The sequence below is a fragment of the Leptidea sinapis genome, chromosome 1 (genome assembly GCF_905404315.1).
Source record: "Leptidea sinapis chromosome 1, ilLepSina1.1, whole genome shotgun sequence".
NCBI classification, from domain to species: Eukaryota; Metazoa; Arthropoda; class Insecta; order Lepidoptera; family Pieridae; genus Leptidea; species Leptidea sinapis.
The window spans coordinates 26,311,284-26,328,690 of NC_066265.1; the positions used below are offsets into that span (position 1 = coordinate 26,311,284).

The following is a 17,407-nucleotide window of genomic DNA, read 5'->3' on the forward strand; positions in this document are numbered from 1 at the left end:
GTACTTCTTGAATATAATTAGAGCAGGTCCCCACTTCTAAAGTAAAATTGAGTGGCTCGATTGAAAAGCAAATCAAGCAATGGACGCTCATGGCTTCAAAGATGGCCATTTTGAAGGAACTTAAATCAACAAATTTTGCTAACATTCAATCAATGTAAATTTTGGTAACAATAATTAACAACCTAACAATAATTACCATTCTTGAAAATATACAAAATATAAATATCAATAAATGCGTACCCTAGGTTAGTAAGTTCAAATAAGCTGTATTTAATAATAGAATACCTATCGGCAACAATAAACAATTTCTTTCAATGGCATATTACTTTTTTCGTCTATGATGCTACGTAATATGCTTTGGGCTACTATTTAGAATAACATTTAAAAGTTAAATAGCGAAAGTGACTCTCTTACTCGGCGCAAAAGAAGAGGAAAGAGGTGCGGTAGTTATAGGTGCTGGAGGGGCTCCAGTCGGTCGTGCTGGCGACATCGGGGCTGACCTCGGCGACAAAGATGGTGAATACGCCGATCCGATGGAAGAGCCGAATGGCTTCGGACCAGACAAATTGCTTGATGGCTGAAAAACAAAGGTACAAATGTTTATCTGATCTACGTTTGACATCATATTTAAAAAAAATAAGAAATCAGATAGCCCTGATATATTACTATAATAGGTGTCAATAATGTTCACAACAAAATCTTCTCATTTACCACCTGATCGTGAAGTAATTTTGTATTTAATTACGAAAAATTGTAAAAGATCCGTAAACTGGTGAGGGTCATTTTTTGTAGCATATGATAGCAAGGTTTAAAACGAGCGTGGGAGGCACTGGATGAATTCATGATCGAGGCCATGGCGCTATAACAACACCACAGAAATAAAAAAGAAACTAACAAACTGAACAAAAAAACAAACCGCACTAAACACTCTTATGAATATTTTCTGATTCATTCATTTTCATTCTTCAGTCATTTTTATGACAGTAAGGGACAAGCAGGACGTTCAGCTGATGTAAATTGATATGCAGTGCATGGCCCTGCCCATTACAATGTAGTGCCGCTCAGGATTCTTGAGAAACCCAAAAATTCTGAGTGACACTACAATTGCACTCGTCATCTTGAGACATAAGATGTTAAGTCTCATTTACCCAGTAATTTCACTAGCTACGGGGCCCTTCTGACCGAAACAATAATGCTTACACATTACATCTTCATGGCAGAAATAGGCGCCGTTGGGGTACCCATAATCTATGCGACATGCATGTGCAAAGGAGCCTCCCACTGGTAAAAATTTTTTACTTGCATAAATGATACATTAAATCGCTTCATAAACATAATTTAGTGTATTAAATTATTATTCATGCAAATAAAAAGGCATTACTATCCTCGTACCTAGACTAAAATATTATTTATTAAATATTTACCACTCTAAACATTGTTTGAAAAGTTTCTCAATATTCCAATCAGAAGTGGTTTATTTAATTGACAAACTGTTCACTGGACGCGTTCATTAATTATACTGAATATGATATGGCCAAGGTTGAAACCTGTGATCTCTGGTTGGAACGGTTTGTGATCTTTGAGTGCATGCCAAATTATTTATTGCGCCATCGTTTTGATACAAAATATATGATTCATTATCTTATTAGCTATAAAAAGATAGACATCAGAAATAAATATCTCATTTATCAATAGGTACTCAAATTTAATTTTAGGTGTCTATTTATGTGCATCCGAGTTAGCCAAAATACAATAATAGATACTCATAAAATATCATGGCAACCCTTATTTTGTTGAATCAATTCTCAAGATCTAACTAAATATTTTCTTCAAACAAGTATAAAACGAAATTTGTTCATCCCGGAAAAATTTACTCACTTTACCGGATCTCTAACCTGATCTATGTAACTGTAACCTAACCTAACTATAACAGGTATATGGGTCGTCAAAGACAATTAAACAACGAAACATAAACATTTTTTTGAAAGCAATTTTACACACACACACTCACGCCTTGTTCCCGTCGGGGTAGGCAGTAGGCACTAGGCAGAGACAATAGAATTCCATTTGCTTCTATCCTTACAAACCTCACGCGCTTCCTCTACATTCATTACTCTTACAATTTTACACTTAAATCATTTTTAGAAATATCTGGTAGTAATAGGTAGTTAATTCACTAAAATAAATTAGTGAATTAACTACCTAATTCACTTAAATTGTTTTTTTGCAGCCACTTCTCAAAAATATCGTGGTGGACAGACACACAGCGAGAAATATTACAATTTCGTTTATATTATAATTATGTTATGGCACTTACGCTAAATAATGACGAAGAACCATTCGTGTAGTTGCCTGTTGAAAGTGGTGGCAATGGTGTTGAATACGTGTTGCTGGGAACGCGGCCTCCTCTACACAAAATTAAATTAAAGTTATCAATAAAATAGTTGTTAATAGAAAATAATAACATAATAAAAGAACGTTTAAATTGCTTTTACTATATGTAATATCGTGTCTTCTGGAAATCTGTTATAACTGTAGCATATAAATAACATCGATCATTTCCCGCCATTTTAAATATTTTTTTGAGCTAGATTAAATCACAATAATACAATGGGGATTTAAAGAAAACAGAATTGCAGTGCTTAGATAATTTTATACGTCTAGATAGAGTCTCTTGCTGTTAGACAACCAATAAAAACAGGCCAGGCTTTATACTTTAGTGTGCGTGACAAGCTACGTCTAGGATAAGTATGCGATGTGTACGACACTTTGTGTTAGTGTTTGTGTATTGCTCAAAATTAGAACTAACCTGTAATTCTAAATTAAATTTTTTCGACATTTTCACAGCTGTCATAGTCTATCTAGACGTAAGTTGCAGTGATTGCCTTGCAGAAAGTGGGTAGGTATCAGTCGTATGTTTGTATACCGAAAAATAAATCAACACGCCCTCTGGCGAAGACCATATAGCATCGGGGCCTCTCCGTGGTTTTAGATCCAGAAAAGATGTTAATCCTTTACTAAAACCTGATAAAGCCGATTATAAAAATATCTTCAAATTCTAGAACGAATGTGAAACAATACGGTCCTTTTAATTAGTGTATCTATGTGCCATTATTGATAGGTACTGTTCCATATGCTCGCTTGAAGAAATTTGTTTCATGGAATTTTTTTATAAACGCAGTTATTTATAAAAGCTATTAAGGTTTAGTAGATGATAAGGTTGCATATTGAAAGTGGGAAAAATTACATACTTTTTTACTGTGTGTAATGTGCTCTAAAATAAAACTCATCAATTAGAAACAACAATACTTAGTGCCAATTTTGTAATACCGTCGAGAAAACTTTAACTTTACACACATTATACTAATTATTCTTATGTATAATATGAATGTTAGTTATAATAACTTACGGTGGTACTGTAACAGGTTCCAAGTTGGATGCCGGTGGGTTCTGGCGCGCCACAAGTTTCGCGTGGATGTCACAGTAGAGTTTCCCGTTCAGGTTGTAATAGCCCTGGTTCTTGAGTGAAGTGCCGCAGGTAGCGCATTTGAAGCACTCGACGTGCAAGTTTTTGTCCTTTATGCGCACAAACACGCCCCTAATAATGTTTAAAAAAGATTTAGAAATGGAACTATCTAGAATTATCACATTTAGCATGACTTTCATGATTGCAAAATTATCACGTTTTAGTTTGGGATAAACTAAAAATTTGAATTGAAAAAATTAGAAATCAGAAGTACTAATTTAAGTTTTTACAATATTTATGACCAGACAAGTTATAATATTTTAACACTAGATTAAATACTTCTTGTTAATTCTAACATTTATACATTCCGCTAAATCGTTAATTTCTTGACATGACTTGTTATGTAGTGCTTAATTTCCATAAGAAATGCATACATTCATGCTGCATACTTATACAAGATCAGCTACAATATAGTTTGTAGTTAAACATAAACGTTATTGTACTTCGGGTCCATAATAAGATATGGACTAAAAAAGTTCTAAATGATTTCAAATATGATATAATTAAACTATTGAAAATCATTTGTTAACGAGATGATAATGAAAAATGAAATCTATTTGACAACAGTGAACAAAATGCTATTGGCAATGCAGTGAAACATTAACTTAATGAAAAATGAAAACTACTTGCTACTTTTATAGTGCACAAGATCGACACGGTCGCAAACGTCAGGCATTCTTGGCTTATCTTACACGATATGGGCGTTACAATCAGAGCAAAAGGGCGTGTCGCGAACGACCGGTAGATCCGGTTGTGGCTGCGGGTGCGCCGGAACACCAAGCGCTATCTGTCCGTCCGGTAGAACTTGATGACAGCCAACTGGTATACTCGGTCGGTGGTGTTGGTCCGGCACCAGATGAGCCGGTCCTGGAGAGTACGTCCCGGAGTTGCGCGATAGAGAACGCAGCTGTTGCTGTTGTGGGTTCTGTGGTGTTTGATGAGGAGGCGCGACGCCTGCACGCGAGAAAAACTGAGGCCGCTCTGCCAATCCCCAATCATAGTTATTAATTAAAAAATCTCATGTCACTTCTAAATAAAGACAGTTCAAATATTTATCAACACAAACTTAGTAACATAATACAGGGGCTTAAAGGGTGTTATTATTAAAAATATATTCGAAGGGAATTACCACACTGAATAATAGGAATGAAATGAGTGATCTTATAGTTGAAAAAGAAGTACTTGTGCCAAAACGAAGAAATGTTTCTTTCCAAGAATATGAGAAGGCGATTTGCGACCGTGTCGAACGAATGCCGTTCGACTTACGTAATAAGACGTTCGCAGTCTTCGCAGATGTTTTGTCCGACGGGCAGGCCGCCTGTATTGTTGAGCGGCGCGTCCGGCTTGGTGACGGGCGCAGGTACATGTCGTAGGCCGGTGGTAACAGGCGTGCTTGGAATACTGGCTGGTTCAGCTTTGTGCCAATTATGTTCTATTAGTTATTTGAATTCTTACAAAATTTTGAATACTTCATACAAATAATTAAAGGAAAAATGGAATGTATGATGACTAAAATATACAATGAGAATTTACAAGCCACATTAGGATACAATAACAAGTTTTATGTGGTTCAATAATAATAGGTGCATTATTACAACGGATATAGGTAAATTATTAGAACATCTCTACGTAGGTAACTTTCATATGAAGACTTACTTAAATAAAATATATTTTTTTAATTAAAGTTTTGAATTACCTGATGGAGGTTCAGGGTCATTCTCCGCTTCTTGCAATACCTTAAATACCGCACTTTTTTCGGCATCATAAGTTTTTTCATTTTTCTTAAAGTTGACCCTGTGATTTTATAAAAATAATAAATTAATCCTCGACCTTCCTTGTTTTGTCTACACTATTGCATTTAATACCACATCGTATATTTACAAATGTAGGTAGTGGTATGTCCATACAGGTACATAAGATATTTATTAAATTTGTGAAAAAAAATCCATGATCTTTGGTTCGAACTCTCTCTTTCGGAATTCCTCTGCAAGGAAGCATGAGCAGATGTGATCACTTGCCATTATGGGTCCTGATGGTTTGTCTTCCTATCCATTCAGAAAATAGGTATTATTGAACTTACAACTTTTCGGCTCGTTCGATAAAACATGATAAGAGTGATTTTTTACGCGCTCAAATTAAATTAAACCCATAGGTAAATGGATAAATGACAGTCCCAGATTTTGTTCTGAAAAGGATGAGAGACTCTTAACAGAGTTTATATGAGCCCCTGAATGATATTATCGGATTCGTAGAAGCGCTTGGCCTGTTTCTACAGGCCTTTCTATAGCTTACAAACTATGGGATGGGCAAAGGATACAATAGACGCAAAACGATCGAAGTTATCGAAAGGGCTTATGCCCTAAGACCTACACAATCCCCTCAGAAATGAGTTAACAAAATAAGCCTGACGTTAGTATCTACTTACCCCAGTACACCTCCGGCAAGAACCTCGGATTGAGCCGAGAGTGTCTCAGCGATCGTTTTGTCGCTGTACATGTTGACTGGTGTATTGTACTGCTTGTTGACGATGCCCTTCACAGAGTCCGTGCCATTCATCTAATAATTAATTATACGAACATTTATTAAAAATACTTCTACTATTAAATTATACTATCTTGTACTAAGGACACTATGCATGATTGCTTGATTGAAGAAGAGTAAAAGTGAACCTTATAACAGACAGTAAAATTAAGAATTAATGGAATTAAGGAATTGATTAATATTGAGAAATAAAATTGGTCGTGTAAGGAGGGCTGACGAAAGTAGATTCGCTACACAAATTTGAAGGGAGATGTTGGGAAAGGCTGAGTCCACATCCATTGGAGAAAAAGCGAGTTTATGAACGATTTGATGCCGCTGAAAGAATCGATGGATGTACTTGTTTTATATTTAGTATAACTTCGTCGGGGCATTATCAAATCGCATGATAAGAATTGGCAAGAAACTAATTGCCACTATTTTTTACCGGCCGAGACTAAATTTTAACTTTTATAAAGAGTGTTGTTATAACCAGGGCGATTATGATCACTTACTAAATTAAGTTAAATTATAAATTAAGTTTGGCTTGCCTTTATTCAAAATCAGAACAGTGCATTGAATTTAAATGCAACTGAATTGAATCATCAATGACAATATAAAGGATATGATGTAAGTAGTATCAAAGTACTTACATAACCGAAAGGCTTAGCGACATTATTGTGGCCAGAGCCAAACGCGCGCGACGGTTGCTGATTGGCTTTGAGTGAGGTATTGGTGACTGTTGTGGGGTTGGACCCCAGTGGTCTAGAGCCAGGCCTGGGCAGACTTCCTGTTGGAGTCACTGATGGTCTCCAAGTACCGCCACCACTGAAAATATTAGAAAAATCAATTATTACTCTGCAAACTCCGGTTCAGCTAATTAGTCTAATAGTTACCTGCACCTACCTAAAAACTTGCACCCTATGCTCTTTTCACAAATCCGAAATGACAAGCGGAGAAATTAAAATAGTTCGACAAAGAATATATTTATGCTTACCAATTTCTAAAATTTCGTATCGATTGGTTAGTTTTGGAGCTGAGAATAGAAGAAAACAAAACCCTATTTGATGAGTTTTTTGGTCTTGATTTTTAGTTGGAGCTGTCCGTCAGTTGTCCTTATCGCACTAATTTTCATCTCCCCCGCAAACGCGGGCCAGAAATGTTGATTTGGAATTATTTGACCTCAGAGATAGAATCAGAAATGAGGAGATCCGTAGGAGAATTAAAGTCACCAAAATAGCCCAGACGGTTGCGAAATTGGAAGTGGCAGTGGGCAGGGCACATAGCTCGACGCACACATGGCCATTGGGGCAGTAAAGTCCTCGAATGGCGACCACGTACCGGAACACTAAGTGTTGGTAGGCCCCCACAAGATGGACCGAAGATCTGGTCAAGATCGCCGGAATACGTTGGATTAGGGCAGCGCAGGACCGATCGTCATGACAGCAGACATTGGGGGAGGCCTTTGTCTAGCCTTTGGCCTCTGTCTCGATGATGAATCTCAAAGAAGCCTTAACGTGGCCTCATAAAATGTGAACTTGATCTATTATTCGCAACTTCAAAAGAAACACCGAATACCTTAATTCTAAAGGATATTTCATTACGCAAGCAGCTTGCATAATAAGCCACCTGACGTCCATATATATTATATTCATTGTAAATAAAGTTTCTATGCTGCATGAATGTCAATACAATTATTGAGTTGATCAACGGAAGATGAGAATCGCTATTCACTAGTTGGTAACGGGGCGAACTGGAAGATGACAAACCACAAGACGCTGACATTGAAATGTGATAGCCAATTGATAGTTTGATAACTTTATTATAATCATACTATTATTTACGGATTCTATTGTATAATAATTATATAAGTACTAATTCCCATTTTTAATGCACACATTTTTAAGGCTTTTTGAATTTTTTTCCAGATTAATCCCTAAATTTAAAATAACTCAGCCTACATTTACATCGTTTGGGACAAAATGTAAACTGCTAGGTAGGTAAATATCACACATTTAAATAAACCATTTAATTACACTCGTATTAATACTACCTAAAGATGGTATTTTATGTAAAAGATGTAAGTAGGTAAAATTACATAAATTTTTTGATGTTTAAACACTACTACCGCTTCGGAAACAAATGGTGCTCTGAGAGATAAGAAACGGTGCATGAAACTCTCCAAGCATCCATTTTTTTTGCGCTCTTTTAAATAATACAAGTAAGTAAGTAAAATATACAAGTAAGTAACGATAATGTAATAAAAATTACCGTTGGATGGTCAGTTCGAGTGCTTGACCGGCGGCGCGGATCGTATCCTGAGCTTCCTGGTGCCGGAGTGTGTACACATCGGTGCTGTTGACTCGAATAAGAGCGTCTCCAGCCTGCAGACCAGCCCTTTCAGCTGCACTTCCACCGTTAACCTGCGAAATGTCAACAGCTATTACCACCTGCCTTGCTAAATTCCAAGAGCCTTATTATTTTTGGCATTACTATTCTTATGGTATTAAATTCCGCGAGAGCATCCGACGTCACAAAAAGCAACTGCTCTTTGTACTATGCGAGTTTTTCTTGTTTCACGTATAAGTATATAGGTATATAGCTAGTATATTTATACGTAGATGATAAATAATGTTTTATTATGAGATGTCCAAGTTATTGTAAAATAAAACTTTTTATACCAATTTAAAAGTAAAATTTTCGACATCCGACGACGATAGGGTAACGGTTTCAATAATGTAATCCTTTAATTAAGTGTCCCAATAATATGTTCTGTGTTGTACATAAGATTAATTATAATTAGGCACGAGAATGTAAGAAGTTGGTAAATAGTAAACATTATACAATTAATTGAGATATTCTAGCGCCCATAATTAATTGCATATAAAGTTGTTGGATGGGGAAATGGTATACCATTAGTCATCTAACAACCTCGTAAATGGTATTTTATCATAAAACCAGTAGCCTAGACGAAACTAATTTAATTTACTCAAGGTTTAAATGAATTGTTATAGTCTAATTTAATGTTATTGGAGCTATCAGTTTTACTCTTTAAAGAATAAACCTTTACTGTTTAAGTTATCAAGTCGACCTCCATTAAGTAAATTTGTTTGTACATTAAAATCCAATTATATATGCGACGGAAAAAACCTAAATGTTATGTTTCACTTACATGTATATTTATGTATACTAGCTGACCCAGCAAACGTTGTATTGCCGATATTAAAATCGCGATACAAAAGTAACTGTTGATCGTAGGTGGGTGAAAATTTTAAGTTGTATGTATTTTTTAATGCTAACTCATAATCAAACAAATTTAAAAAAAAAATGTCAAAAAAAAATTAAAATAAAATTTCGTGTGGACCACCCTTAACATTTAGGGGGATGAAAAATAGATGTTGTCCGATTCTGAGACCTACCCAATATGCACTCAAAATTTCAAGACGTTTCGGAGGAGTTCAAAGTTTAACACCATGACACGAGAATTTTATATATAAGATTAAGTTCGATACTATATGATATATCCAGTCAATAGCTATGTGTACGCGTAATCTATCCGCGCGATTGAAGTAAAACTAAAAACTTAATATTAACTTCAGGGACTTTTTATTAATCCCTTTAGTATGTAGATAGTTTAGAAGTGATCCTTTTTGCAACGTTGGCATTTTCTCTAAAATAAAAATAAATCCTTTATAATTATAATATTTTGAAAAGTAAGATTTTATATAGTACTATCTGACCCGACAGACGTTGTTCTGTATATAATAAATAAAATAATGCTTTTATATGGATTTGTCAAAAATATATCATAACATCAAAAATTACTTCGTAAATTAAAATTAAGTAAATTCGTACACCCTGCTGTCGTGATGAAATTGTTTCACAGCAAACTATCAAACCGGGCGTCAATAAATTCTTTCATAGAAATTAGGTATGGACATATCAAACGAAAAACAAATTTAATTTAGCAGCATTTTCCTATTTAGTCATTTTCCTTTTAAACCTTCTCTGGACTTCCACAAATAATTCAAGACCAAAATTAGCCAAATCGGTCCAGCCGTTCTCGAGTTTTAGCGAGACTAACGAACAGCAATTCATTTTTATATACAGGGTGTCCCAAAACTCAACGATAACCTGGTACCGGGCGAGAGGCCAAGGTATACCAGTTATGAAAAAAATAAGAAAAAAAATCTATGTCACTTAGTCAAGCGATGACAGACATTTTTCGAAAATGTTAAAAATTTGACACCCTTTGTCGCATTTTTAGGTACTGTGATCGCAATTTTCACAATTTTACAGTGATTTTTTTAATAATGTTATCTCAAATAACAGTGCTATTAATGGTAACCACAAATGAAAGTAATAATCATTGTTAACTAAGTAAAATAAATTAAATTTTGACGAGTTATTGTTTATAAAATTTATGTCAGTCAACTTTGACACTCTACGTTGGAAAAAAAATGTACTACACTACCTATGGCAAGATTTTTTAAAAGATGGCCCATTTAGTCTAGATTTCAAAATAGTACAATACTTGCCACTTTTCTTGCCAATAAAATTGCTATTTCGTATTTTTTGCGAAAGGAACTCATGGAAAATTTAATCAAAATAAAACGGCAAATTATCGTAACACTTTATTATCCTCCTAAAATTAAAGCAGATGCTCAAATTGTTTCCCTTCAGCACGAATACAAGCTCTGCATCGCCTCAGAAATGACCTGTTCACCAGTCTTGCAAATCTCCTCGCATTGATTTCTTCTGATGCTGCATCAATTCTTTGGCGCAATTCTGTTACATTTTGAATTGGTTTTGAGTAGACCTTTTCTTTTATGCATCCCCAGTAAAAAAAATCTACTGGATTCAGGTCTGGGGACCGAGGGGGCCATGAAATTGGTCCAAGGCGTCCGATCCATTTACCGGGATATAATTCGTTTAAATATTCTCTTACAGGCCGGGCATAATGTGCTGGGCAGCCATCTTGTTGATACCACATTTCTCTGTAGATGTTGAGTGGTACATCTTCTAGCAATGTCGGCAAATCATTTTGAAGAAAATGCAAGTAGGTGGCGCCATCTAAATTTTCAGTGAATTCAAATGGTCCAATTATTTGACCATTTAATATTCCTGTCCACATGTTGACTTTAAATTGGTATTGGGATCGATCCTCACGCATCAAATCGGGTTTTCCGTATGCCAACTATGAAGGTTATGTAAGTTTAAATAACCATCTCTTTTAAATGTCGATTCGTCAGTCCACAAAACTTTATTTAGAAAATCCGGATCTTCACGAATTTTCGCTAACATGGTTCTGCAGAAATCAACTCTGGGTGCGTGATCACGTGGTAACAAGCTCTGCACACGTTGTACATGGAAAGGATGAAAATCGTATCGTTTTAAAATTCGATGTGCGGTACTCTTCGCCACACCCGTTTCAATCGCACGTACTGAGGTACTGGGGTCATTTTCAACTTCATTCAAAACTTCAGCGTCGTAGTTTCCTTGAGGTCTCCCACCAGATGTACGAGCACTGGGTAATCGTCCTTCCGAGTATGATGCGTGCACATTTTGGAAGACACGATAATCTGGGTGCCGCTCCACATTCGGCTACCTCTCCCGATACAGTCGAGCTGCCGCAGAGGCATTACAATGGCACTCACCGTAGATAAGATGCATATTTGCATATTCTTGCGGTGTGTACAAATGCGGCATGTTGTTCACACACAGTTTGCACAGCACAAAGTCCAAAAAACAAAGCCAGAGTCGTCAAGTACGGATAGAGTATCAAGTCCAGGGTAACACAAGCCAAAGTCGATAGTACGAAAGTAACACGATTACGAGAGATGCGCAGTAAACGAAGAAACGATGCGTACTAAATGTTATTGTTTAAATTTTATTATGAACGACTGATGAGTCGTTGTGAGTGACACGGATAGTGACGTCTCGTTTCGACAAATACCATAACTACTATCCATTTCTTTTTATCACTTTTGTTCATTACAAACAATGGAGACTTCGAACTTTTCAAACAAAAGAATATCAGGTATTTTTTTTACTGAGGGATCCCTACGCATAGCATACGAAAAAGCAGTTTTATTGGCAAGAAAAGTGGCAAGTGTTGTACTATTTTGAAATCTAGACTAAATGGGCCATCTTTTAAAAAAACTTGCCATAGGTAGTGTAGTACATTTTTTTTCCAACGTAGAGTGTCAAAGTTGACTGACATAAATTTTATAAACCATAACTCGTCAAAATTTAATTTATTTTACTTAGTTAACAATGAATATTACTTTCATTTGTGGTTACCATTAATAGCACTGTTATTTTTTTTTTTTTTTTTTAACCATTTATTTCTGATACAACATTATAAAACGATGTATACATATTATTCTGCCAAACTGCGCAGCAGTTTGTCGGCAGTAATTCTCGTGTTTCGCAAATTATCAAATCAATATTATGTTTTTGTGTGGGACAATTTAAAAGTCCCTACCAGTATTTCTTAAGTCTATTTATTATGGACATTGTGCTAAGTAGATCTTTCGCAATAAGTTTTTCACCTGATTTTTTGTTTTACAATTCGACAATTGTGACGCTATATGGGTAGTTAATTCATTTATTAATGTAGGTATTACCCATTGCATGCTACGCATACCGTAATAATTACATATTTTAGGTACCACTAGCTTGTTTTTGTTAGATAGCCGAGTTGAGTAGGTATGCACTCTCTGTACTACAAATTTATTTATATCTCGATATTGTTCGATTAACGTTAATAATTTTACCTTTTTATCAATTGGAATAATACTACATATTTTAAACAAGCGTTCATAGTTCCCGTTAAGTTTGTTTTTTACATTTCTGTTCACTAAGAGCTTTAATGTTCTTATTTGCAAAGTTTTGATTTTATTTTTATTCGTAGTAAAAGTTAGTCCATAGCTACTCAATCCGTAACTAATTGTTGCCTCGACCAAAGAGTGATACAGGGTGTACAAAATATTTTTACCCACCGATGACTTTAAGTGATAAATTTTACCAAATACTGTGCGGAGTTTCGAACATACTGAGTTAACATGTGCATTCCATGAGAAATTTTTATCAACAATGAGCCCTAGATATTTATACGACGTTACCTGTTCCAACTGACTACATTGACATATTTGTGAGGAACTATGCAAGCAAGAGTAACTATGTCCTATTATTTTAATTTTAATATCTTTATATTGACTATATGGTGAGAATATAGGCATACATTTTGTCTTTTCCATATTAATAATAATTCCATTGTCATGTGCCCATTTATTAATATTATTAAAATCTTGTTGCAATATGATTTGAATAAGATTTGGGTCTCTACTACTATACAATAAACATGTGTCATCAGCATACATATATGCTTTACAATTTTTTATAACTTTGCTCATACTGTTCACATGAATACTATATCCTATCGGACCAAATATGGAGCCAGTTGGAACACCATTTAATACTGTACCTGGATCACTCTCTGCTCCAAGGACATTTACTTTAAGTAGCCTGTTTTTGAAATAGTTTTGGAACCAGATTTTAATAGGCCCTCGTATACCGCATTCATCCATAGACTGCAATAAGGCGTCGTGCTCCAGCGTGTCAAAAGCCTTTTTAAAATCTATAAAAATAGCTACCACCAATTGTTTTTCATTTAAATAAGTATTAACATCATTAGTAAAAGAAGTAAGCGCTGTTGTTGTACTTCTATTTGGTCTGAAACCATGTTGTATGTTCGATATAATATTATTATTTTCCAGAAATGCTACTAATTGGCCGACAATGACCTTTTCTGTAATTTTATTTATTGTGTTTAGGATTGCAATGGGTCTGTAATTTGTATAGTCTGTATGTAGTCCTTGTTTGTGAATTGGTCTAATTAATGACAGTTTTAACTCTTCTGGGTACATTCCTTTCTTAATGCTTAGATTGATAAAATGCGCTATAACCTGAGATATGTCTTTTTTAATTAATTTAATATCCCGAACCCTTATACCATCCGAGCCTGGCGCCTTATTGCAATCTAATTGATCAATAATTTTCTCTACTACAAACGCAGTCACTTTTTGGTATCTAAAACTAATGTTGGATTCCTTAATATATGTTTGCCTGTCTAAAAACTTGTGCTGACATTTATGTTTTATTTTATCTATTTCATTTGTGAAAGTCTCACAGAATTTATTACATATAGTTTTGGGTGTTTCATTTTTACCCATATATTTTTCTATTACACTATCTACAGATAAATTGTTCTTACCTAGCCAGCTGTTTATTTCTTTCCATATTTTACGCATATCACCCTTACAGCATTCAATTGATTTTTTTTCTTTGATTATTTTTTTAGCGACATTTATATATTATATTATATTTGAGATAACATTTTTAAAAAAATCACTGTAAAATTGTGAAAATTGCGATCACAGTACCTACAAATGCGACAAAGGGTGTCAAATTTTTAACATTTTTGAAAAATGTCTATCATCGCTTGACTAAGTGACATAGATTTTTTTTCTTATTTTTTTCATAACTGGTATACCTTGACCTCTCGCCCGGTACCAGGTTATCGTTGAGTTTTTGGACACCCTGTATATAGATAATGTTGTGGTGATATTATTTATTAAAAAAAAACACTGTATTCTATCTAATTTATTATTATTTCAAATATTAAAAAATAGTTGAGAATAATAAATCGAAGGTTATATTAACATACATTGAATATAATGTTGTTATTGAATCTTAAAGAATGTCGCAAACGTCCGATAATTTCGGAAAACTTTTTAAATAATTTATTTATTAAATTATCAAAAAATATTTCTGAGTAATTTAAACAGTTTTTTTAACTATTATATTTTAACGGTTAAAAATATGAGTTCTCCTCAAGTCGCGCCTAAAGAAGTGTTACTCAATATAATATAGAATTTCGGATTACTTACTTCGGTTTTAAATAGAACGACAACCTTTTTTATACCGATGTGTGCTCATACCGATGAAGTAATAATAATGAGTAAAAACTGGCTAACAAAGTCTAGGTTACGTGTACCGAGGGACCGGTCTTGTGTTCTAGGCTAAACGAGTATTTTTTGCCTGGAATGTAATGAGGACTGGAATGCTGGAAGGGCGCGGAAGGAAATAACGTATGACGTCATTCAAAGCACCGTCTCAACTGACTGGTGTTCATGGAATGCACGGTGCACGTGTCTGGGAATCATTCAACCCTTTAATTTTTAACATTGAATGTTTTGATCAAAAAGTATAAGTTATATTGAATAGGCATAGCGTTTCATTGAAATGATATGAAATAATATGTATATGAATTTAACCATCATATTATTACGACAAATTAACACTACTTACTGCTTTTCCCTTATTCAAGTTTTCGTGTCGAGCGTGGCCTTTAAGTGTAACTTGAACTTTAGCAAAACGTAGGGAAACGTGTTTTATAAGTATATTAAATTTGGTCAATCTTTTATATGACCTCTACTTTTACAACGTAATCAAGCCTAAATAGGTAAGTACTGTTTTTCCACAGCGTAGATATTTATATATACCTTTTCTTCTTTAAGAGTCCGTCTGATTACTTGTATATACGATTAGTCATAATAATGGATACAAAGTCAAGGCATTCAACTGCTTCAAGGAAATTCACAGCATGGTTCTTTTACTGTATTTAACTGGTGGAAATAAGCAACACCTAATGAACATATTTAGCACGATAAATTCAACAATATTCAAACTATTTTGTTTATTTTTCCTATATTTGTTTAAGTATATCATTGAATGGCAAGATTCAAGAACATCGGTGAAATGCTATGTGTACCTACAATAAAATGGCAGTATTTGTAGGTACATGTACAATAAACTTATTACATACCTTGTTTAAATGTAGTTAATAATCCAAAGCTGCCACGAAATAATTCACGATAATCACAGTCGTAACGTAAGATTGACGATTACAAATTACGTCTACGGTATGTAAAATTATAAAACCGAATGTTATTTTTATGGCGACGATATAAAGGGACGTAAAGATATGTTTCAGGTCAAGTAAAGTTTGTCCGTATGTGTCGACTGTCGTGCCTTAAAGCTACGCCCCTCCAAAGTCACGCGGAGTATTTTAGAGGTCTTAACCAAGTCTTAACGAAGTTTCTTTAAATATAACTTTATAAACGAAATGGGTAGTTTAAGTGCCAGTAAGAGTTGTATTTTACCAAAATTAAGCAATAAGTTATTTTACGAATTTCCTAACATTCAATTATTTGGGTTGAGCAGGTTATCAACTGTTATGTAGATTCTGATTTATAGATCATTCGACCGAACGATATATAGTTGGTAAGAGCGCTGGGATATATCCTGAGAGGTGCGGATTCGAATCCCGCATCGTCCATAAATTTTTATTAGACCAAAATGAAAAATACTGAAATTTACATAACCGACATAATTCCCTAATTTGCGTTGCAAGCAAATTAATAAAGCTAACAATATTGTTACATTGACTCAGGGAGAAAATATCAGCAATATAATTACTTAGTAATAACTAATAACCAATAATATTGGTTATAACCAAATTGTTGAATTGTAGCGGGTGAACTAATTAATAATTATAACGCATAATATAAACTTATGTTATTTTTAACATAATAGTTTATATTATGATATAATATCAATAAAAGTTCTTAATTCGTATTTGTACTAATGGATTTCTACTTTATGAACATTTATTTACAAATGCCTTAACGTTTCGGTTCATTTATTACATTAAAGTTTTCACTATAAATAAAATAATCAAAATATGTTTGGATATGAAAACATTGACCCAACACGTAACTGATAGCTAAATATTTCTGAGAGTACATTTTAAAATCTGAGGTTATTTGAGTTTCGAACTTTATTTATTGCCGCTATTCAGTTATAATCTCAGCCTTTTACGTGTTGCTAATGATTATTCTTTTTAATTATATCTAATTAAGGTCGTCCTTCCATTGTTACTCAATTTACTTCAATTATTTACTGTGACATTATCATTAACCAATACCAGTTCTAAAGGTACAATACTTTTTTATCAGAAATCTGGATAGATACATTTTATTTCAACTGACAATTTTATCTCTGGAAGCATAAGGCGTAGACACTTGAAATTTGGTAGGAATGTTCCTTTCGCTGAGTAGAGTTCAGCTAAGAATTTTACGAAATTTCACCCACAAGACTTTTTGAAATGAAAACTTCTTTAGCAGCGTTGAGCACACAAATTATTCTCTTACCATTTCAAAATAATCAAAAATGCACAATGTTATTTACCCCGTTATTTTTTTTTACTATGAACAGAACAACGTCTGTCGGATCAGC

The 17,407-nt window shown here is 34.3% G+C and overlaps 1 protein-coding gene across 7 annotated transcripts in view; it reads right to left on the minus strand.

Annotated features, from left to right (window-relative positions):
• Nucleotides 1-17,407, minus strand: part of LOC126969250 (PDZ and LIM domain protein Zasp) — a 59,446-nt gene that overhangs the window by 9,240 nt on the left and 32,799 nt on the right. For 5 of the 7 annotated variants that reach the window (XM_050814624.1, XM_050814651.1, XM_050814671.1 and 2 more), the window contains exons 3-10: nt 8,315-8,466; nt 6,697-6,871; nt 5,952-6,082; nt 5,223-5,320; nt 4,219-4,507; nt 3,410-3,598; nt 2,318-2,408; nt 415-577 (exon numbers count right to left, since the gene is read on the minus strand). In XM_050814624.1, the coding sequence (XP_050670581.1) occupies nt 415-577; nt 2,318-2,408; nt 3,410-3,598; nt 4,219-4,507; nt 5,223-5,320; nt 5,952-6,082; nt 6,697-6,871; nt 8,315-8,466 (1,288 nt within the window). Of the gene's footprint in view, nt 1-414; nt 578-2,317; nt 2,409-3,409; nt 3,599-4,218; nt 4,508-4,792; nt 4,959-5,222; nt 5,321-5,951; nt 6,083-6,696; nt 6,872-8,314; nt 8,467-17,407 lie in introns of all 7 variants that reach the window. The other 2 variants (XM_050814632.1, XM_050814642.1) reach the window with 2 other exon arrangements.